The 24,777-nt window shown below is 32.7% G+C and overlaps 1 protein-coding gene across 1 annotated transcript; it reads left to right on the forward strand.

Moving 5' to 3' along the window:
- The first annotated feature begins 74 nt into the window (after window positions 1-74).
- On the forward strand, window positions 75-24,777 carry LOC123671998 (nuclear pore complex protein Nup153). The gene is made up of 5 exons (XM_045605938.1): window positions 75-283; window positions 499-1,015; window positions 14,420-17,250; window positions 18,111-18,214; window positions 24,628-24,777. The coding sequence occupies exons 1-5, from the start codon at window positions 212-214 to the stop codon at window positions 24,704-24,706; spliced, it is 3,603 nt and encodes a 1,200-aa protein (XP_045461894.1). The 5' UTR covers window positions 75-211; the 3' UTR covers window positions 24,707-24,777.

The following is a 24,777-nucleotide window of genomic DNA, read 5'->3' on the forward strand; positions in this document are numbered from 1 at the left end:
TATAGCATCCATAATTATTGCTCTATTACGGAACATATCCCTTAGCTGTCATTTTGATGCGCGCGTTGTTTCTTTCAAACGCTTGCCCAATGTATCTCCGCCATATTTCAATACTCGTGTGGTAAAAATTGCTTATAGAATGTATTGTATCAAGTCTATATAGGAAAGTGTTGTATTTATGGTCATAAATATTAAAATTTAAGTTGCAACCATGGAAACAAGTAATAGCAAAGATGATGCATTGCATGATACAACTAATTCTAAAGATTTGGATGAAGATGAGGTAAGATGAGGTTTTTGTCAAATATTCGCGCCTTCTGATAATAATGTATTATTTACAATTGATATGTTTCTATAATTCAACATTTAAGTGTTGGTATAGTTTTCCAAGTTTGAGTTTAATAAGACTCAAGATTGCATATTAATATTAAGACATTTTGAGGTTCGAATTTATATTACAGTTTGTCATTACTTATTCTGTGTTTAATCTTTTTTCAGTCCTTCGTGACTAAAGTACGTTCCAGAGTGTCTGGAATATTGAGCTCGTCTTTCTCAAGATTATTTAAGAATCCAAGTGAACGATCTGGTGTTGTAAGACTAAGATGTAATGAAGACGATGAAACCAATGAAAGTCAACCCCCCCGAAAAAGAGCCAGAGGAATTGAACATGATACAGTGTCTTCACATCATTTCCGAGATAATAATACTCTAATTCACTCCGAATTTGTGACTAAATTGAATAATGAATCAGAAGTTGCAAACACTATAGTAGAACCTATTGCCGGTCCATCTTTCATTTCCCGTAGAAGTACTCAGAAAACAGTTTCTAATGCTTCAGAAGAATTGTCTGATAAAGATAATCATTTATGCAGTGAACAAACCAGTGGGTATTTAACAATGACAAAATTATATGATAAGCAGACAGTTCTTGGAATGAAGAGTAGTACTCCTGCAAGTATGATCAAACCAGTTAAAAGTATATTTAATGAGAGGAAATCACTATTCCATAATTCAAGTAAGTTCATTTATATACACTTAACATTTATATTGATAGCCTAGATTGATAAGCTGAAAGGTTTTTGGAAAATCCTAATGCTTGTTAGTAATTTCTCTACTTAATTATTTATATTCACTAAAATGAAGTAGATTGTATGATGTGACTTGACAATTTGTATTATTTTAAAAATATTAGTGACAATAGCAATAAGAAACCAAATTTTCATTAATAATAATAGATTGGCATTTCTCTCTCTTTTTTTTTTGAGATGGTTGTTACCTGATTTAAAACTTTATCTCTAGACCTCCACAGTAACAGACAGGAGCGATCGAGAGAATGTCAATGATGGCAAGATTTTCACCTTATCTGAAAATTTATTAATATAATAATTACTGCTTTTGACAAATTACATAATAAGGTTGGGTCACAATAAAGTCCTGCATTTGGGAGGCTTATAACTTTTGATAGGAGAGTCATAGAGTACTCAAACTTTTATAAAGGGTGATTCCGGAGGAGACCGTCAGATTTTAGGAGAAGTTTACACTTATTAAGGCAGTTTCAAAACAATGTTTGGTTTATGAGAGCTTTATTGAGAGTCTACAGGGTGATTTGACCGATTTAACCGATTTTTCTTTTAATCATAACTTTGGTATGGCTTGATCAATATTGATGAAATTTTCAGTGTAGAACAATATGATTGTCTACTACCATAAATTTCAACACTTTTTCAAAAATATCGGGTGGATATTGTGATAAGTTCAGATTAAATTTGCAGGTTGAAAAAACACCCTGTACATCCCGTTTTCATAAATTCCCTACCTGCTTCAGATTCTACCATAAGTTTACATTTATTTTTTTGGCACACGTCCAGTTTTCCTATATCAAATTCTTAAAGATGAACAATAACGTGAATATTCTGAACTAGATAGTAAAGCTGTATCGTCCAATAATACAAAGCTCTTCCGAATGTATGCAAATTAGTTTTCATCAAATTGAATATTTTCCATGAATCTTAAATCCCAATTTAAATCAAGTTCTTTAAGATTCATGGTTACCATCGCAGTGAACTACAGAATGAGAATATTAAATAAATAATCTGTCACATGAAGTGTATTTCAACATGCTTAATTATTTACTCATGCGGAATATGCAGATATGATTTTTGTTTATGGTTTTTTGTAACGGCAATGGAAATGAAGCCAAAATGGAATGCCAAAGACGATTTCCTAACCGACGTCAACCAAATAAAGGTACGTTTGGACAAGTACTCCATTATTTTAAAGAACATAGGCAATATCCTAGTAAGGCAGAACAGATTGATAGGCCTACTCAAAATGAAATTTTCAATCAAATTGTTGAACGGGTGGAGGAGGAACTGTCTATTAGTACTTGTCAAATTAGTGTTTTAGTCTAGATGGTATCGTATGCAGACCTATGTGAAAAGTGCTCTGAATACTTTATAGTTTCTTCGAAGTTTGTCAAGTTTTTTTTTGTGAAAACAAATATAACACAAATTGTGCATCATTAAAAGACTATTCGTTGGAAATTTTATCTGAAAATCCAAATTTTTTTTGGACATGTGATCCATGCAAGGAGAAAGAAACATCTAGCAGGATAATCAGTGGAAATAACGACGTCCTATCCGCTGAAAATATATTGTTGCGTCAACTTATTGAAGAGAAAGATTCTAAAAACACGATTTTGCAAGAAAATATTCAACTTCTCACGGAAAAAGTTATTATCATGGGTGAAAAATTACGAAATTCGTTAAACAATACACAACAAAAAACCGTTCCGATAACGAACATTAACAATGCTCCACATATGCCATCATTCGCAAGTGCAGTAGAAAAGGATAAACAACCCAATACAGCCTACTAGTATAAACAAACAGTACGATCTTTTATCTGATAAATTTGAATTTGAAAATGTGGGTAGAGCTTCAAGTCATACAGAAAATAACGAAAGGAATTTCAAAAATCAAAATAACACTGATTGGATAAAAGTGAAACCTAAAAGACTTCATAATTTTGTGGTTGGTCAATGTAATGAGGCAGGAACAATTCAGACTGTACCGAAATTGGTCTCTCTACAAATCACCAGATTACATCCAAGTGCCAAAATGAGTGATTTAGTGGGCATCATAAAGAATAAATTTCCCAATGTTAGTTTTGAAGTAAATGCTTCTAAATACCTCAACAAATATGCCTCTATGAAGGTAACAGTCCGGCAAGAACATCTCTAAGAAGCCTGGAAACGAGAGATCTGGCCTTCTGGAGCAATTGTGTTGAGCTTTTTTGGCAAAAAGAGGGTGCTCAACAAGTAGAACCTCAAAACCATTAATTCAATTACTAAACACAATAAGCATTATCCATCAAAATGTACAGTCCTTAGGAAATAGTATTGACAAACTTGAACAGTTACTTGAGGACAACCCAGATTGTTCCATTTTCTGTATAACAGAACACTGGAAATCAAGGGAACAAATCTGCCAATTGGGATTGAAAAACTTCAAGTTAGCGGCCAGTATGTGTCGGGAAATAGGAAAACACGGTGGATCGGCAATTTTTATCAAGAATAACATTTCAGCAAATTAATGTGAATCCATTAGTAACCTATCTACCATTGGAGAATTTGAATTCAGGGATACAGAGTAAAGTGAATAAAATGAAGTTGATAATTGTATCAGTGTACAGATCTACAAATGGAACTATCGAGGTATTCTTTGAAAAACTTGAATGTTCGTTATCCGAAAAAATTGAACCCAAAACATCATATTTATAGCAGGGCACTACAACATCGAAATGAAGGAAAAGAATAACACTAAAAACAGGTTATTTACTCTTTTGAATCATTTTTATATTGAACCTCAAATTAATGACTATACCAGAGTAACTCATCTTTCAAAAAGTTCTCTTGATAATATATGTACTATCTTTGTGGGTAAGCTGGAAGCTGAGGTTTTAGAGTACCACATTTCTGATCATAGGGCTCAAAAAGTATGTTTTGAAATAATTAACACTTCTTAGAATACACTTTCTCGAAAAAGATTTTTCACTGAAGAAAACAAAGAACTTTTCCGAAGTAAACTTTCACAGCAAACATGGCCAAATGTTTATCTGTCTGAAAAATCTAATATAAAATAAAATTGATAATAAAATGGTTTATTCTGTAAGCTACAGGGTATAAACATATAATCACAGAGGCGTAAGCCTGTACGTGACTAATGTCAATGAACAATGGCGTGTTTTCAGGAATCAATTCATAAGCCTTTTCAATGAATGTTTTTCTTTAACTCTAGTACATACGAAAAAGAAAATTCACTTTGAACGAAATGAATTGAAAATTGAAGCAAACAAAAAATTGTTTGGATATTTTACTAGTTTTATCAAACAAACAAAAAATTGTTTGGATATTTTACTAGTTTAATCTGAATACAATTCATCATATAAAAATCAGTATTAAGAAAGAGTATGACAAAATGTTAAAACTGGAATAATATAGAGTTTTTGAAGAGAGAATAGCAAAATCGAATTGTAAGATGAAATCTATGTGGGCTATATGCGAAGAATTGACAGGAAAAAGTTGTAATGAGCAAAATTCAACACGAAATAATTCAAAAAAATTGGCCAATGACTTCAATGATTACCTTGTTAATATAGTACAAAATATTTCTGCTAATCGAAGCAATATCCCTTTTGAATGTATGATTCAAGATAATAATTGCTCTATATTTCTTAAACCGGTCACCACACATGAACTTGTAGATTTGTCTGATCATCTGAAAAATAAACTTTGTTCTGGTTATGACGACAATTAAAATTTGCTCTTATCAAACCAATATTTAATAAAGGGGATCCTGATGATGTGGGTAATTACAGACTGATTAGTTTGTTACCTGCTTTTTCAAAAATTTTCGAAATGGTGATGATTTCTAGACTGCTCAATTTTATGAATGAACACAATATTTTCTCCAAATTCCAACATTGCTATTTTAAAGGAAAATCAATAAATACCGCCATATATCAGTTCATAAATGCAATTTTGAATCACTTAGAGAACAAACATTCAGCTTTAGGTCTTTTCATTGATCTTAGCAAAGCTTTCGATTGCGTTAACCATGAGCTTTTACTGCTGAAATTAGATAAATATGGCATAAGAGGAAGAGCGAATGAATGGATACATTCTTTTCTCACAAATATAAAGCAACAGGTTTCAGGTGATAAGTCTATCAAATCTGATATCAAAATTGTCAATACCGGTATAGCACAAGGGAGTATAGCTGGACCCATTTTATGCTTAGTTTTTATACATGACCTTCCTTCACGATGTGTCGATGACACTAATATATCAGTGGAGTGGCCGGGAAAAATATACCAGAAGTTCTCGAAAAAGCAGAAACCATCTTTGTTGAGGCAAAACGTTGGTTCGATATGAATAAGCTGAAAATTAATGAATCTAAAACCAATTCAATGCTATTTAGAACCAAACAATCAAATTTGTCCAAACTAAAAATAATTGAATTTGAAAATCATACAATATATCCATTAACAACTACAAAATTCTTAGGGGTGAATATTGATGAACTTTTAAATTGGGAAACGCATATAAGTCAATTATGCTTGAAATTGGGAAGTATCGGATACGGAATCAAAACTGTCGCTAATTACATGAACATAAATACACTTAAAATTCTGTATTGGTATAATTTTTTGGGGAAGCAACTCTAAAATTCAATCAGTTTTCATTGTGCAGAAAAGAACTCTTAGAACAATATGTAACAAAAGGGACGACGCATTAACATTATCAGCGTGCTGGAAAGCAGTAATTAAAAAACATCGGAATAATGCTTCGAATGACCGCGATGAAGTCGAACAACCGTCTGATGGAAATGAAGGAGTGGGCATAATTCGAATGACACCCAGACGCGGTACAACCTGAGATGAAGAAGCAACAGCTGATTCAAATTAGTTTCAAATATTATCTTGAAAAAGACGCATGTGATTGTAGTCGAAACGTCGAAATAAATATGTTACCAATTATTTCACACGGAATAATATATAGATCGATTTAAACTGGTCAGAACTCTTCCAATATTTAGAGGTTAAAATTACATTTGTATCATCTGCATAAAGATACGTTCCTACTGTTGTTGTGGATGAAGGTATTAATGGCCTAGATTCAAATTCGTCCATAGGTTGAAATATATTTGGTAATTCGTTAATATAAACTGTAAATAAAATTGGCCCTAAAATTGTACCCTGTGGTACTCCTCTTAAAGTAATCTACTCTAATGATTCGACATGTCGATTTTCATTGTGCAGAACTACAACTTGTTTCCTGTTCGTGAGGTAGCTCTCAAAGAGTTTGGGTGGAATATTTACTACTACTTACCCTATGAATTAATTAGCATTCTGTCCATTTAGCCATTTCGTCAATTCATAATCCAACGATATTATTAGACAATGGTGTGTTAGTTTTTCTTCACTACTTCATTTTCATTCGATGGAACACTAAGTTACCATATATATTTTTATTTATTTATATAATGTAATTTTTTCCAATCCTTCTTTTATGTTGTAGTTCTTTCATATTTATAGACTTTTTTCCTATTTCACTTTTATCTTTTTTTTATTTTTCAATTCGATAAGAATTTTGTTTTTCTTCTTCATTCATTATTAGGCCTTTTTAGTCAATTTGAAAGTTTGACATAATTTTTTCGGGGTACCCCCAAATTTGCAGTTTCCCCCCTCCCCGAGGCCTGATAAACTATATGGAGTATGTCATTGGATTCAGTTTTCCTCTGTTTACCACATACTAAAAGCAGAAAACGGTTATGGATCTTTATTCAGGAAATATCCCCAAAATCGCATTTTCCCTCCTCCCCGAGACCTGACAAACTTTATGGAGGATGTCCAACAGAAGTTAAAGTGTTGAATTCTTGGTTTCGAATCAATAATTTATTTTTGTTTGTATTGTAACGAACTCGCAAGCCCTACGCCACTGCCTCTTTCTAGAAGGTACCGGACGCACTGAGAGCTCGTTAAAAAGATCAAGCCCTTTCTAGAGAGAGATGCCAGCGGTATATTCAGATTTCGTATGCGAGAGTGAACACATGTGTTTCGAGTGTGTCTACTGAAAATCAGTAAATTGAAGAGTTCATAATTTCGAAAAGTGACATTAAATAAGAAATAATATACCCAAATATCCTATACTTCGAAAATAGTTCACAAATTCATTCCAGGAGAGAAGTTTACGTGAATTTCCTATCTCAATTACATTCGCTGTAGAACAAGTAAACATGGGAGATAATAACACCAACAAAAAAGCCAAGCATAAGAAGAAAGTGATAAAGCAGGAATTACAATGTGGCGAATGCAACAAGGGAATTCCCAAATCAAAATTCAAGATTCCATGTGCTGGAAATTGCGGAAAATATTTTCATGAACTGTGCACTAAATTGGAAAAGGATGATTTGAGACAATTAAAGGATGGTAACTTGAATTGGTACTGTACCCGATGTCAAGACTGTGAAACAGTAGAGGAATCAACGACAGGAGCGGACTCAGACTCTGAGGATGATGAAAAATCGAACGATGAGAATGAAGGAAGAATCTTGCTCCATAAAGCCAGTGTAAAAAAAAACTGAAAGAAATACGACATTGAAGGATCTTGCAGAAAAACTGGATTTAATCTGGCGTACTATAAGTAATCAAACACAGGAGGTCACAGAAATCAAGAGGGAAGTTGAGGAGTTGAAAAAACAAAATATTGAATTCAAAAAACAACTTGAAACTTCAAAAGCGGAAAAGAGTGATGAGAAACAAAAATTGCTGGAAAACAATATAATTATATCTGGATGAGAGAAGAAAATTGAAACGAATGAAGAGATGAGAACGCTTTCATTGAAAACGGTACAACTCTTGAAAAAGGATATAAACAGGGACGATATCGAATGTAGTAAAGTTGGTTACAAGGAAAAAGCCAAGATTAGGATAACTTTCAAAAATTATGAAGATAAAAAAATTGTGGTGGCAGAAAAACGTAAAACAACATTGAGCACGAAAAATTAGGATTGCAAGAGGATAACGTTCACTATATCAACCACGAACTTACCAGGGAAAACCAATACCTCTTCAGAGAAGCTAGAGAGTTCGGGAAACAATTCAATTATAAATTCGTTTGGGCTAATGAAGAAAAGGTCTACCTAAGAAAAACTGAGACTAATAAAATTCTGTCTATCAATAAAGAGTCACAATTGATTGATCTGAAAACCCAAGAAAAAAAGAAAAAATCAATAAAAAGTACTGCTCTATCTAAATATAAGATCTCTAAAAACTAAATATAAACACGAAAACTTTAACTATTACCTATGCAAGCACGGTTATCCCGAAACTGTAATTCTAACAGAAACATGGCTATATGAGGATGATTGTAGATTTATCAAATTTGAGGGTTATACAAGATACTTCAGCTGTAGGAAAACTAGGGGTGGAGGTACAGCCATATTCATACGAAATGATATTAAACATGACGCTATATATAGTTATCAAGAAAATTTTGTAAACATTGTTGGTATAATAGGAGATATCAACTTGGATATCAAGAACCATAATAACATAACAACCAATTATAAAGAAATTGTTTTATCTAATAGTTATAAATTTTTAAATACCAAAAAATATACTAGAGTACAAAACGATTCGAAGACAATTATTGATCATATAATAATACCCCAAAAATTAAATGCATCATGTAAACTGTATGACACTCCAATATCTGATCACAAAAAAATTGTTGTAAATCTGCAAACGAAAAAAAAATCCTCCAACCATAAGAAATCTATTACTACAAAAATCTTGGATAAATCGAAATTCGTGAATATTGTAAAAAAAAAATTTAAAATTGGACACGGAATTTAATGGAGAAACTTTTATTAAAATAATCAAACAAGCAAAATTAGAGGCAACGATCCTCAAAAAGTACAAAAATATTGAAAATAACAAATGGTATAATAGAGGTATTGCAAAGGTAGTTGAAAAAATAGAACTATTTCGAGAACTAATGCATAAAATGAAAAAACAATTACTGTGCTGAAATCAGTATAAAAATACCTTTAAATTGAGGTATCACTCACCCCATCTTCCCTATTCAAAAATTGGGGGTGGGGGTTGTAGCAGCAAGGGTTGAAGCGCTATGCGTCCGTAACCTACATCTTAAGTTGTCCCCCTCGAAACAGAAATCGACCTGTCCGAGCATTTCTATCGAAAAACTTTATTTCGTCTATAATCTCGTCTGTTTCGTTTTCAAATGGCCACCCTGTATATTAATTAATTATACATTAATAAACACTGGAAATATGAATCGAAATATCATTCAAAAACTAAAAATCAATGGAAGAGAATATAAGGAACTAAATGAAATTTCTGATAGATTGAACAAATTTTTCATACATGTTGAATCGGACATTAAATGGGGTCCAATAAAACGAAGTGAGACTGAGTTGAACTGCGTTGATAGGTCTATATATTTGAGAAAATACTCAGAAAGTGAATTGAAGAAGATACTACAAAATCTTAAGAAAAATGCATCTCCAGGAAATGACCAAATTACAGCTAATGAGCTAATTCTTTTATATCCAGTTATGAGTGAACACCTGTCATATTATATAAACAATGCACTAAAATCAGGGATAATACCGACACAATGCCTAGAAAGCAAAATCATCCCAATATATAAAAAAGGAGATAAAACTGATCCCAACAATTATCGACCTATAGCACTTACATCAGTATTTTCTAAACTACTAGAGACAGTAATTAAAAACAGAATTTGCTCTTACTTCAGTTTTTCCAACTATTAATATGGCTTTCAGAGGCTCAACCCTTGGGGCCAAAACAGATCTAGTACAAAGAATAAGTATAGATGCGAGAAATTATGTGATAGTAGTGTTTATAGATTTGAGAAAGGCCTTTAACGTGGCTGATCACGGTTTACTGTTGGGGAAACTGAAAAAAATGGGAATAAACCTATATAATAAGCCTATACCCTTATAAAAACCTCTCTAATGCCCGCCACTCACGAAGCGTTTCTTCCAGCGTTTGGTAGCTAGCGTCGAAGAGATTCCAGTCGGGCAGTCAAGTTCATACTCTGATTTACAGTCGTACGGCCGTGTCCCGAGCTGTCTGACTGGAATCTCTTCGACGCTAGCTACCAAACGCTGGAAGAAACGCTTCGTGAGTGGCGGGCATAAGGAACAGAAGACATCACACAGTAGTAGAAATGACAAGAAGCTCAGAAGATCTAGAGACTGCGGGATTGGAGGCTCTGTTTGCTGACGACACAGCGTTGTTCTACGAGGGTAGGGATTTAGACACTTTGCAGCAGCGAGTTGAAGTTGACCCTAGAAAGTTTCAGAAATGGCTAACTGAAAACAGACTTATCTTGAATGTGGAAAAAACGGTTGCTTTCCTTTTCAAACAGAAAAATAAACCGTCAAAGCCGCTAAACATCAAAATAAATGGAATCAAAATCAATCAGAAAAATTTGCACAACTACCTCGGATTGAATATTGATACAAAACTGGAATGGACCGAACATATAGAATATTTGTCACGTAAACTTACACCTCTTATTGGAGCATTGAGAACAGTCAGTCCTTATCTTAGTAAGCAAGCAAAAAAGACATTATATTACTCGAATATTCATTCTGTGCTGGCATATTTGATTAGTATGTGGTCAAATACATCAGTCAGCAATTTACAAAGGGTACAAATATTGCAAAATCGAGCTTTGAAGGCAATATATAATCTACCATATGATACTCCAACAACTGAGTTATATGACACCCTAAAGATACCCAACATGAAGGCCACAAAGGTCGTTGAGCAGTGTAAACTGATATACAAGATGGTGCATGGCCTGCTCAAATTCAACACAGAACTCAAAAAAAGATTAGACGTACATAATGAACAGACAAGACAAATAAGCAATTACCATTTAGATAATATAAGAACAAATAGAGCCAAAAATTCACCGATCTACCAGGCTGCAATGGAATATAACAACTTACCTGAAGAAGTAAAGAAGAAAAATTCATTAAAATTGTTTAATAGATCACTTAAAAATTATAAATTGACACATTCATCATAGGGGTTTTTTACTTTTGCTTTGTACTAATTTTTACAAATAAAACATATCCATTCTATGGGAACATCAATGTATTGATGATTTGTAGAATTAATGTATTAAATAAATGAATAAAATAAATATAACCAATGGATGCCGCAGAGGAGGGCAGTGTCGACGTAAACGGGAGTCAGTGTCGTACACTCAAGTAGATATCAGTTGTGGAAAAAAATGAGTAGTTGAAATAAATAGTAAATAGTTGTTTATAGTTGTGTATCTGAAATAAATTAGTGTTAGTAAGAATTACCGATTTAATTAACCGAAAAACGTTACAGTATCATATATTTGTAAATTTTGTGTAAAACCGAAAAAAATAAATTGAATTGAATTAACCTTTGAAGCAATATTGCAAATCAGTCCTGTAACTACTCCTAACCCTATGTCCTACGTGAGCGACTAATGTTATGACGCGAACGACGCGAATTTTATGTACTGCGCGAACAATGAGAGCAGCGCGACTTTCAGTGTCCTACGTTGAAATCTACAAACACGAAACGATTAGACGAATATATGGTTGGGGTTGGGATTGTGCATTTCGGAAGAGCAGTCGCGTGAATTTCGCGCAGAACTATCACCCTATCGCTGTGTCCTACGTGAGCGAATTATTGCGAGCGATGAGAGCGACGCGACCAAACGCGATTTATCAAACCTTGGAATATAATAGCGCTGTCCTACGTGCACGTAGGACATAGGGTATGTCCTACGTGAGCGACTAATGTTACGACGCGAGCGACGCCAATTTTATGTACTGAGCGACCGATGTGAGCAGCGCGACATTTTTTGTCCTACGTTGAAATCTACAAACGCGACACGACGCGACATAAATATGGTTGGGTTGGGTTGGGATTGTGCATTGCGGAAGATCAGTCCGTTGTCATACCCTTGTAGAGAAACAGTTATAATGAGGTGGTCAAGAAAACGTAAATTATTCATATGTGAAAATGTGGCTTTAAAAATGCTAATTGTTAGACGCAGAAAAATGGGAAGAAAGAGAAATCCAACATATAAATTTTTTTTGGAACGAATGAATTTTGGAGAGGTTCACCACTTATATAAACAATTAAGGACTTCTCCAAATTCATTCCACAGTTATTGCTTCCTACAAAATTTGACTATATAGAAACAATCAAAAAAAAAATCTAAGAAATACGTTAACCATTACTGAATTTAAATATTTTTTTCAATCTGCATGGATACATATTACATATAAATAAGGTTTATTTATTAGTACTCAATGATATATTAACCTCAACTATATTTATTTCCTTCAAATGGACATTTCTTCAGCATTATTAATATAAGTTATGCGTAAATAAATGAAGTGTAATAATAAATGATGATTATTGGTGGGATTTCAAATAAATTACCTATTTATTTCCATGAAACTAATATTTGTTTGACCATAGATCCAATGAATGATTCATTAACTGAAATCCATTTTCGATAATATCAAATAAACACTTCTCTCAGTGTATATAATACTATAGTTAATTCGTCAATCTTACTTGTTTTCCCCCAGTTCATCGGCAATTCTACTCCATTCTCTATCCACCAACAGTCGATTATGATATCTTTTATCAGTGTTGTCCCAGAGTATACTGGAATTTCTAACAGCCAGTATTAAAACTTCGTTTAAATCATTCATTGTAGAGCGGTCGAAGTAAACGTGCCTGCATCAATAAGAACTACTGAAGTTCGCGCGAATTCCGCTTGGAAATATCAAATAATTCGATCGCCGACAGAGCGCGAAATTCGCCTGAAACAGTTTTACGACCGATACGACTGCACGTAGGACAGCGCTATTATATTCCAAGGTTTGATCAATCGCGTTTGGTCGCGTCGCTCTAATCGCTCGCAATAATTCGCTCACGTAGGACACAGCGTCACGCTGTGTCCTGCGTGAGCGAACTATTGCGAGCGACGCGACCAAAACGAATTTATCAAACCTTGGAATATAATAACGCTGTCCTAAGTGCAGTCGTATCGGTCGTAAAACGGTTTGAAGCGAATTTCGCGCGATGTCCGCGATTTTGATTAGGTTGTCGGATTGTGATATATGTATTTTCAAATTTACAATTTTACTACATCGTTATGAATGTATATTATATTGAATGAAATATATTTATTTGAGTGATTCCCGATTGAATATGCAAATTTCAATATTTGGAATCTGATATTTTTCCTAATTGTAAAAGTTATAGTAAGCAGAATATTTATTATTTTCTGTATATACCTGCTGAAATCCAAGGTTTGGCAACTATTGCGCTCCTAGTGTTATTGGTTGTTTCACGTCGTTTGGCGAGGCTGAAGTTGGTTTTCTGGATTGAGTATAGACATAGAATGGAATTGAGTGGAATATATACAGCTCCACTTAAGTTAAGGTAGTTAAAAAATTGTGTGACCCTTTCAAATGTTGCCAATTCTTGTCCACCAAATGTTCATTCATGAGAAATAAAATGTTTATTTTCTATATCTGAATGGGGTTATTGGTCTCAGCCCCAGTATGGACCCATTTCGAGTGAACTGATTTTGTACTACAAATACTAAAAATAATTTAGACAAGCGAATAAACATTTAGATCTTATTGAAGTTGCAATGATGACATTATGTTTCTTATAAACCTTGTACATTATTCAGTTATATAGATGAATCAAGGCTGTTATGTATGTCATAATAATTTAGAATTTTTAGTATTGTCAGAATAATACATATGTACATAATAAATACGATATATTTTATTTGAAGTTGAGATATTCAATAGATCTATCATATTTAAAAAATTGCTGAAAAAAAATTGAAACTTTTGAAACATTCTCAAAAGCTCTGAACTTCCTTAACTTTTGTGGAGCAGCATATATCTATGAAATTGAGTGAAATATCATAACACTGATATGTTTTTTATTTCCGCGCCCTTTATGTCAACTTTGGTAGTTCATGTTGGGGATAAAATTCGCTTACTGAAAATTAGGTAATTGTATATGGAATTCATTGTTATTATGTATATATTATCAGGATGAATAAACTTTATTATTATTATTACGTATGCTCCCTCTATGTTTATTACTCTGAGGTAAATATTAATGAATTCAGGTAGCTCTAATCATGGGAACATAAATCCTTAACAATTGTAAATTCTTATTATTACCATTTAGTTACTTGCTTATTTTCTATCCTCTAAAATTTTGAGTAATTTTTATTGGAACAACAAACTAATATTAATTTATTTATTTTCAGCTCCAGAAACACCAAATAGATCTTTATTTGCTGAGCAAAGTCTGAGTCCCCAGGATAAAAATACTTCTTTAAGTTCGAGAAGACCGTCCTTTCATACTTCAAATTTCAGTTCTCCAAGTTTAATAGATAGAACACTTACTACAAATAAAATTATAAACTCCCCTTTTTATAGTGGTTCAACTATTTATGGAGGGGCTTCTGCATATGGAAGACAATTTGGAACAAATGAAACAAGACAACAACAGTTGAAAAACTCTTTCATGGTAAAACCGATAAATAAGTCCACTGACACTAAATCATTTACTTCTCTCAGTAAAACTGCTAGAAGGATATTAGATACATTGGAACAGTGTAGTACTCCTCTGTCAGATGTTAAAAAAGTTCCAATGCCCACAAGAACAGATAGACAGGGACTATTTTCAAAGTATGTGGCAGCAAATCCTTATCAAAAGAACTCAAAAGTTTTGTCAAATAGAGAGTTGTTAGTTCCATCAGTATCAGAAAGACTTAAAATGAAACAGATTCAACGCTTACAAGATACAACGAATGAAATACGTCATATAGCATCTTCTTCCAATTCTAATTTGAATAATGAAGACTACAAAATTGCTATTGATAACCAACAAAAGCACACAAATAAAATGAAATCTAAAATAACTTCAACTAGAACCAAAGCTCCAACCATAGAGATTCTAGATAATTATATTTTGAACCCAGTCCCTTTAATGATTCCAGAAAATAAATTTCCAAAGTTTGAAATATCAGAATTTAATACACCTCTAGAAAATTCCAATAAAGACAAAGATCCTGTTTTGGAAAAGGAAAAACTGAACACTATAAAGACAAATGAGGTAACTATAGAAAAGGAACAATTGAGAATTGATCAGATAAATCCTTCTTCAGAAAAAGGACGAACTTTGGAAAATGAAACAAATACAAATAAATTCCAAACTGTTGCAAAAAAATGTGAAAACCCAAAGAAAGACTTCATTACAGAATACATATTTTCTAAGCCACTTATAATTGCCAATAATTCAAGATCTATAATTGCAATTAATAATTTCAAATTTAGTGAACCTTTGTCGAAAAAAATTAAAATGAATGAAAGAGCTGGTGAAATGGTACAGAAGAAATGTAATTATAGTGGTAATAATAAATTGACTAATGGAAATATTTCTTGTGAACCAAATCTTGTAGACGTCAACAAATCTAGTGATCTATTTTTGCAAAAATTCAAAACACCTGAAGGTCATTGGGAATGTCAAACTTGTTTGATTAGAAATAAAGCGGAAGTCTTGAAATGTGTAGCCTGTGAAACGCCCAGATTACAAAAAAATGATAATTTGAAAAAAGATTCTTTATCTAGTTTTGGTCTACAGTTCACGAAAAAATCAGATGAATGGGATTGTACTACATGCTTGGTGAGGAATAAGGTTCAAAGCAATGTGTGTGTTGCTTGCTCCACTCCTAGAATTTCAGAAACTGAGACTAACGGGATTGGAAATAAATTACAAAAGGCTGCAAAAGATTGGGAGTGTGATAGCTGTTGGGTAAGAAATAAAGCCGAATCTTTGAAGTGTGTTGCTTGTGAGAGTATAAGGAAAGATTCTTCTTCAAAATTAAGTGATGAATATATTACAAGCTCAAGCAGTTGTCAGAAATGTTTCAACAAAATCAATGGAGTAGAAAATAAATGTATAGTATGTGATCAGAAAACTAATAATGTCAAATCAGATTTCCCAAGCTATTTAAAACCTTCCAGTGATACTTGGGAGTGTGCGACTTGTCTGATAAGAAATAAAAATGTTTTAAAAACTTGTGCTGCTTGTGAAACTCCAAGAGAAAAATCTAGTAATGAAATAAAAACAGAAGCTTTGAGTAAAAAGTCCGATAAATGGGAATGTCCCACTTGCATGGTAAGAAATAATTCTGAAGTTGAAAAATGTCCATGTTGTGAAACTGCAAAACCAGGAATTACCTTAGTGAATAAGAGTAATGTAAATATGTTTAACTTTGGAGTCAATAAAATGCAATTCAGTTTTGGTATTCCACAAGGTACACCAAGCAGTAATCCATCAATAGTAAGTTCACCATCATCATTATTCGCCAAAAATGTTAGTGAAACATCAACAAGTTCACAAGTATTTAAATTTGGAATCGTACCAGAAACTAAGGAAAGTAATGAAACCAAAACAGAGCAAAATTTTTCTCTTGCTAATTCTAAATCAGAAAGCGCTGATGAAAAAGAAAAATCTTCATCTGCAGGTGCTTTCGAGTTCAAAACACCTTCAGTTGAGTCAAACAATGGTCTTCCTGTTTTCAAGTTTGGTACTTCATCAAAAGAATCTCCAAAAGATACATTGTCTGCGAATCCTATGTTTAAATTCAATTCTTCTAAAACAGATTCAAAACAAAATAGCTTTATAAAAATATCATCTGAAGATCAGAAAAAAACAGAAAGTGGAACTATTCCAATTTCCCAATCTGAAAGTGATTCTAGTAAGCCTTCATTCAGTTTTGAAAGTAAAGATACCCACTCAAAAGATGCCACTTCAAAACCGATGTTCAATTTTGGAAGTTCCTCATTTGCTACTCCAGGAGGGGGATTTAATTTTAACCCAGTCAAAAATGATTTGAAGCAACAATCTTCTATTTGCACTGATTCTCAACAATTGCTAAGCTCAAATTCTGGAGGTACAAAATTGAAGAATGGAGGTTTCAACTTTGGTACTAATATGAATAGCAATCAAGCAGCTGTGTTTAGTTTTGGAGCAACTCAAAACCTTACTGAGTCATCATTACCAAAAGGAGGATATGATTTTACATCTGCAGTGAGTATATTGTTCTTAAAAAGTCAGTAGTTTTTTGTTTGCATTTTATCATTAATACAGCTTGACTTTTTTGAGAATCAGTACAGTAAAAATAGGGGATATACATCTGAGAAGAGATTTGAGCAAGTCAAAATTTTGCATTTTCAAACAGTATAACATTCTCCCAAGCCTTTAAGGAACTCCACTATTCTTCATCAGAAAATGAAATTGTAGAAATTGAATATTTACTTTTTGGTTTTTTATTGAAAGTAATGAACCAAAAATGAAATGAAGGAGTATATGGAATCAGAAGTTTTTTTTTCTTTTTTGAGAGGCCACTTATACCTATTAATAGTTTTGTGGTCTTTCAAAGCCCAATTGACTCGAGAGAGAATGGTTGGGTTGGGTCCTCTGTTCCCAGAAAAAATGGTTTCTGGCCCTACCCACTGTACCAACCAATCAAAATATAATGGCGTGAAATTTCACCCAAAAATTAATTTTTTACTTGTATTGATTATTTTAACTCTAAATCTGATTGAAGAATTTTAAAGAAAAACATGCAACCACAAAATTGAATGCATTATGTGCATTGGTCTGGCGATCTTGTATTTAGTACCTTTTATTTCGAAGCTGTAATTATTACAAAGCTATAAAATTTTGAGAATTCATTACGAAATACAAAACAAATAATCAAAAGTCTTCAGTAAAATAGGTTTTTTTTTTTTCAAGAGATTTAAAGTAAATAGAAATCATTGTGTAAAATTGGAATGTGTATTTTATTTGGCTAAGTGATGGTTGAAATATCTTGGCCTCATGGGTCCAAGTTCCTGTTGGGATTGTTTGCTTTTCTCATTAAAAATACATGAATTCATTTATTACAGATAAAACCCACAGGTGGTTTCAACTTTACCGCACCTGCTCCTCCTTTATCTGATAATGGTCCCAAACCATTCAATTTCACTGGAGGATCAATACCAACATTCTCGTAAGTAGTCCATTGGATCCATGTTTTAATTGATTTTATTGTTTTAAGAGAATAATGATATAACAAAATGATACCGATTTTGAAGGCTCCCAATTGGACCTTAAATTACCTGAGCGGTTTTCACGTGTGACCTTATGTCTGAACGTTAACTGGGAAACTGCATAGTGTTCTCAGGTTTTTACTCCTGTTTTCACTCTGGTATTAATCATTGGCCTGTACAAAAGTTTCCAATTTTCTCCAATAAATTGCGCAGTTTCCTAAGTTTATTAGAGATTTTGGTAAGTTCTAATGTGTCATACCAGTTTGTTCCTTATCGGCAAAAATTAACAAAAAAATTCGAGAAAAAAAATTATTAACTTGGAATCATGCGGTTTTGAGCACTTATTTATTTATGCTCTGATGGAGAATACAGAACTATATACAGTCTTGGTTGGCCCATCTACCTCTTGATATGGTAAGATCTAATAACAAATAAAAAATCTCACCATTTAAATAAGGATTGAATGAGGAACAATCCCCTTTTGAACATCTTTTTGAGGGAATGTACACATAGTCGTGTTTGAGATGAGTCCGTCTAGGACTCCACTCAAATTCTGATTTAGGATATGGTCCGTATATCACTTTGGTTAGTAAGTTGGTGGTTTGTATATGTCAAAGTCCTCAAAAACCGGTGACTATTTCCTCAAACTTCGGAGAGTTATCTGTCACCAGAACAACCGCACTTTTATTCTGGTTAGATTCGGTAACCACGCCCACTCCGGTTGGCAGTTGTCATTTTAATTTTCAGATTATTGAAGAATATCGAAAGAGAATTACCCCCCAATATTTCCATGACCACAAAACCGACGGAACTGAGATTTCGGACTTTGATATGGTAAAAAAAATTGAAAGTTTCAGGCTGATCACATCAGAACCATAAAAAATGAACCATAGAAAGTTCAAGAAGTATATTGAAAATAAAATACTCAATATTTCCTTGATTACAAATCTCATCCAATTGATATTTTGACATGGTTATAAAGAAGGACCATTTCAAGCTTGATGCGAAGTTTAAAGTATTTCACATCATCAGGAGAATTGAAAACCCAAGAAGAAGATTGTAAATGAGTCCCCTCTTATTTCTGTGATTACTGATCTTATTGGATTGAGATTTTGCGTATATATATAGAGGGACCGTTTCAAACTTAATGCGAAATTTCATTCAGCTAGCTCAACCCGAACTGTAGAAAATTCAAGAATCGAATAAAACAAAAGAAACCTAATATTACAATGACAACTGGGACCGTATTCTCGACAAGTGATCTTTCAAAACGTATACGTTCTTTCAATGCTCCGAACACTGAATGTACGTATACGTTTTGAAAGATCACTTGTCGAGAATACGGTCCCAGATCCGATCGAGTCGGGAGAGTGAATTCAGGATACAAATATATATCTATATACTGCTCTGTGATCTCTAAGGGCGCAACTGGCACATGCATGAATGAGCGCTCAAGCTCCTGACTTCACGCAGTGCTTTTTAACTAGTTTTTCTAACAAACACTGCATGATGCATTGTCACCGAAGTTATGTGAACCTGCCAAATTTCAAATCAATCGGACTATTGCCAGTGGGTCAAATTTAACTTGCAAGATTTGATTTAGGACACACACAGACAGGTGAAACTAGATAAAAGCTTGTATATAAAAAAAGGTAAGATATTTTCAAACGTCAGCGGATTGAAGGAAATCAATTTGGCTGAAAATTGAAGGTTTTCAGGACGTGAAGAAGCTTTTATGATTCTCATCGTCATTACGGAAAGTAATATGAATTTGTGGCTATCAAGCTAAAAATCGAAAGTCTAAATTTTGAATTAATTTATATGTCCCAATTTTTTAAAGGAAATTATTGATTATAATTTACACTACACCAAGTGAAATTAATTTAAGTGAGAAATATAATTATTTATTACTGAATAATGGAATCAAATACTGTGATATATTTACTTCAATATTATTTCGTTATTAATATTGAATCGAAAGATGACGTCTATATTGAGGTCTTGAATCTCTTTCGTCTCATGAGAAAATAGTTATGCCGTCTCAAAAATCGAATCTTATGACGTAGTATGGTACGTTGAATGAAAGTTGGTGTATATTTTTAGTTCACGTGAATCTTGCTTCGGGGGCGCTGCAATAGGTGAAAGTTTTTATAATTCCAATATACATCCTTCAAGAAAGGCATAATAGTGCGTCCTAAATTTGGCAACAGTGGATACTATTAAAACACATTTGTTCGCTCAACCGTAATGATTCTTTCTTGGCACCAGCTGCTGTTTATATAAATCGGAATCTGTCGTTCGAGCACTTGTGGACGTGCGATTGAAGTGCGGTCATTTTCATTCGGGATTCTCACTGGAAACAGATTCAAGACCTCAATAATGACGTCATCTTTCGATTCAATATTAATAATGAAATAATATTGAAGTGAATATATTATAGTATTTGATTTCAATATTAGTATTTATTAACAGGCAGACGCCTACCTATATGAACTACCAGCTCATATAAGAAAGAAGAAGAATCCAATATTCAGTAATAAATAATTATATTTCTCACTTAAATTAATTCCACTTGGTGTAGTGTAAATTATAATTAAGATTACATTGAGCCTTTAAAAATTGGGACATATAAATTTATTTAAAATTTAGACTGTTTCTCAGCCTAATTGATATCACATAACGTAGTGATAATGAAAATCATAAAAGCTTTTTTACATATCCTGAAAACATTTAATTTTCAGTCAAATCAATTTCCTTCAATCCACTGACGTTTGAAAATATCGTACCTTTTTTATATACAAGCTTTTATCTAGTTTCACCTGTCTGTGTAAATCAAATATTGCAAGTTAAATTTGACCCACTTGCAATAGAACGATTGATTTGAAATTTAGCAGGTTTACATACTTAGGTGACAATGCAGCATGCAGTGTTTGTTAGAAAAACTAGTTGAAAAGCACTAACGTGATGTTAGGAGTTTGAGCGCTAGTTCATGCTTGTGTCAGTTGCGCCCTTCGAGATCACATAACTATATTTAGATATACATTTCTATCCTGACTTCACTCTCTCGATTCGATCGGATCAGTTGTCATTGAAATATTTGGTAAATGTTTACTATATAGAATTAATTTTAATAATGATCCAAAAGTGATGAAATTTTGCAGACTTATTTTGGGTCTTAGATCACGAATCCGGTGACATAAATTCCTCAATCCTGCTACAGTCCATTCAGGAATTATTGACGTCCCGGGTGGCTGTGAAAAATCGAAATTGAGTTGGTACTGGCTAAGATGTCTAAAAACATGGTGAATGCACTCGTCAAATTTTGAATGCAATGACATTCGACCAATTACAATCAATTACAAGAATTACTTCCATAGATCATAATTATAATGAAAGATATACATATAGGTACATAATGGCACAAAACTCGTAAATATAAATAACAAGAATCTTAATTTGTTGATAGCGCTACCTACAGTTGACATAACGAAGCTTAACTAATATTCTCAAAATTGGCAAAACAAAAGCTAATCAGTTCATACACCTGGTTTTTAGACATCTTAGTACTGGCTAATTCAGTAACATTTTGAATTGCAGATTTCGGGTTGGCATTGGAAATGTCATTGACAGGAGATTAGATTGTTCAGTTTGTTTGTGTTATTGGTTTTGATCCAAGAAATTTTGAAACTAAAAAGTTGTATCAATTTCAAACACACATTGATTAGTTTATTTCAGTATTTTTCACAGTACTGTTTGAAAAAAGAAGAAAGCAAGTCATTACAGCCTGTATTATTAGCGGAAGAAAACCTGTGCTATACGATTTCACCTTCAAAGAATCATTGAATGATTTGATTATTAACAAAAGCAACCAATATATCAGTCTGGATAAAATTTGACCAAAAAGCATCTGGATTTTGATTAATCAAAGACAACATTACATAAAATTAATTGGTTACAAGTTCAAAACAGTTAATATGAGGAAAATTCTTATTGATAAAAAATTGAGTACCATATTATGGTGAATACAGAGAATATTTGCCACAAAATGTGATTAAAAACTTGATTATTTGAAAATGGCAGCCTTATTCAACAGTGAATTCTAGAAAGAAAACAAAGAGTTTTTCAAGTATATTCAAGGGTAAAAGTAGAAGGAGCGCTATTTTAAATGCTGGATTGATGGATTTTTACCTGGATATTTTGTTTTGATAGTGGTGATCATTAGGATTATATAAATCTATGAAGCGAGAATTATTTTATAATTGAGTTGATAAATTAATACCTTTTCTGCAGATACTTGGAATAATGTGTTCAGAGAACAAATGATGAATTTCAAAAATTCATGGAGCATGACCGAAGTTATATTATATTAGGCTATATGAAAAAGACCTGTAAACAAAGTCTTGGCACTGCATCTATAGTTTATTTATATTCTATTTTGAAATTAAGTTTTGTTTTATCTGTTTTTTGTTCTTCAATGAGTAATCCTAAAATTTAATAAATTCTAATTGCTTTATAGAATTCTTACTGAATATTTAATCGAGAAATATATTCAGAAGAGTAAATTTGAGAATTTCTTCACCTCCTAACCTCTTAAAGATGATAACGGAATGCAATAAAATTTTAAAATTCCCAAATTGAGAATAATTTCATGCAAAAATGCATTTAGTGAGTAAATCAAAGCTGTTATGGGCAAAATACTTTATGTAATTTAATAGTATAAAAGCATTTCAATAAAAAATAGAAAACTTGAGTGTACAAATATATCTATATTTTTCATACAAGCTTAATCAATCATTCATGTCATGAACAGTTTCAATAAATAGTGACTTTAGAAAGTAATTTACACATCGGCTGATAAATTGGTTCCAATTTAGAAAGTTACAGTACATTTATGTTGAAATTCTTCATATACTAAATCAGTCCTTTAAATTTTATTTCTGTCTCATTATGATTTTGTCAATTCATTCACTTAGCCACTCAATTCAAAGTATCAAGACGTTTTTTCTGATTGCTTCACCAGTTCAGCAACCACAGCTAAAATGATCCATAATCGCTGGGATAAAATAACACGTTCAGAGTTATACGATTAAAATTTTGAACACAGTCTCCATAAAGAATGCAACAATTATTGAAGAGCTTCTGGTGAGAAGGGATATGCATATTTCAATGATCTTTAATGGGATCTTTCATTGGCGACTCTTAAATGAATGGATATCTCTTCTCTTCATTGGAGTTGCTTGAAATTTGAAGGCATTCCACTTTATTTTTTCGTTATCGAATCTGAATTCCCTTATATTAAATCATGAGCTAGCTCACCTGCCTTCCTAATTTCGAAATTTTGGGTTCTTTAAGATAGAAAAATGATATGAATAATATCTATTTACTGATTATTTCTATGATGAACCATAGCAATTTTTAGTGATATTTTGTAACTAGAAATAATGCCGCGACTAGACGTTCACGGCCTGCTTCGATGTCAATAATTCCTGAATGGACTGTAGTTTTTTTTTTTAATTGTAAAGTTGGCCTAATGAAGGTGAGGTTATCCACATTAATAGCTAGTTTTCTTGTATTTTATCAACTGATTCTCGTTAGAAATGATTAATTAACCACATTTCAAGCTTTTCCTAAAAAAAATGCCTTTTTTCGTCAAAAACTACTATTTTATTCATTGTTCATATCCGGTGGCGGCCATACGTAACGTCTGTTAAATGCGAAATAATCTGCAACGTTGCCAGTATGCCCAGATCTTGATGGGATCGGTCTTTACTTGGTGGAAATTCATATTAATAAATTGTTTGAGATTATGACGTATTATAAAACTGTATGGAAACCCATAATTTTCGCGCACCTATTTGAATAGAAAATTCGGCAAGTTCATTATAATTTATATATTACAAACTGATTTTGAGGTTTATTTATTGCGAAAATAAGTATTTTGGCCCATCTTTGTTAACTTGCTCCAACATATTCCTACTATGATATGGTTGGAAAAGCTATCCAGCAAAGACCACGAGGAGGTGTAGGCCACCTTTGCCAGGAAAGGATAATGGAAATGAGGAAAACTTGGGTTTTGGAAAAAAATGAGAAAAATTTGGAACGAGCAAGAACAACATGAATAGAAGTAGAATATAGTAAAATAAAGTGAAATATAGTAAATTAGAGTGAAATATAGAAGTGAAATATACTTTGATGAAGCTAATCTTTAGATGGAAATATATAATCAAAATAAAAGTAACTACTGGTACCCTCCCCTTCATGTTGAGTGTATATGGGGGGATATACTTCAGTATATTTTTGAGTGGTGCTTTTTCAGTTGTTTGAATTTATTTTTATCCTTTTAAAAAACATCCAAAATTGTTTTGTTTTTCAGAGCAAATTCTACAGAAGGAGAAAGCGGACCTATTCCTGTACGTAAATTCAAAAAAGCACTTAGAAGAACTCAGCGATAGTTTTGGAAAATTTGTATATAGGGGATGAGTGTGATTGTATGGATCAGTTTCAAGTAAATCATTGAAGTAAA

This window comes from Harmonia axyridis, chromosome 2 (genome assembly GCF_914767665.1).
Source record: "Harmonia axyridis chromosome 2, icHarAxyr1.1, whole genome shotgun sequence".
Lineage (NCBI taxonomy): Eukaryota > Metazoa > Arthropoda > Insecta > Coleoptera > Coccinellidae > Harmonia > Harmonia axyridis.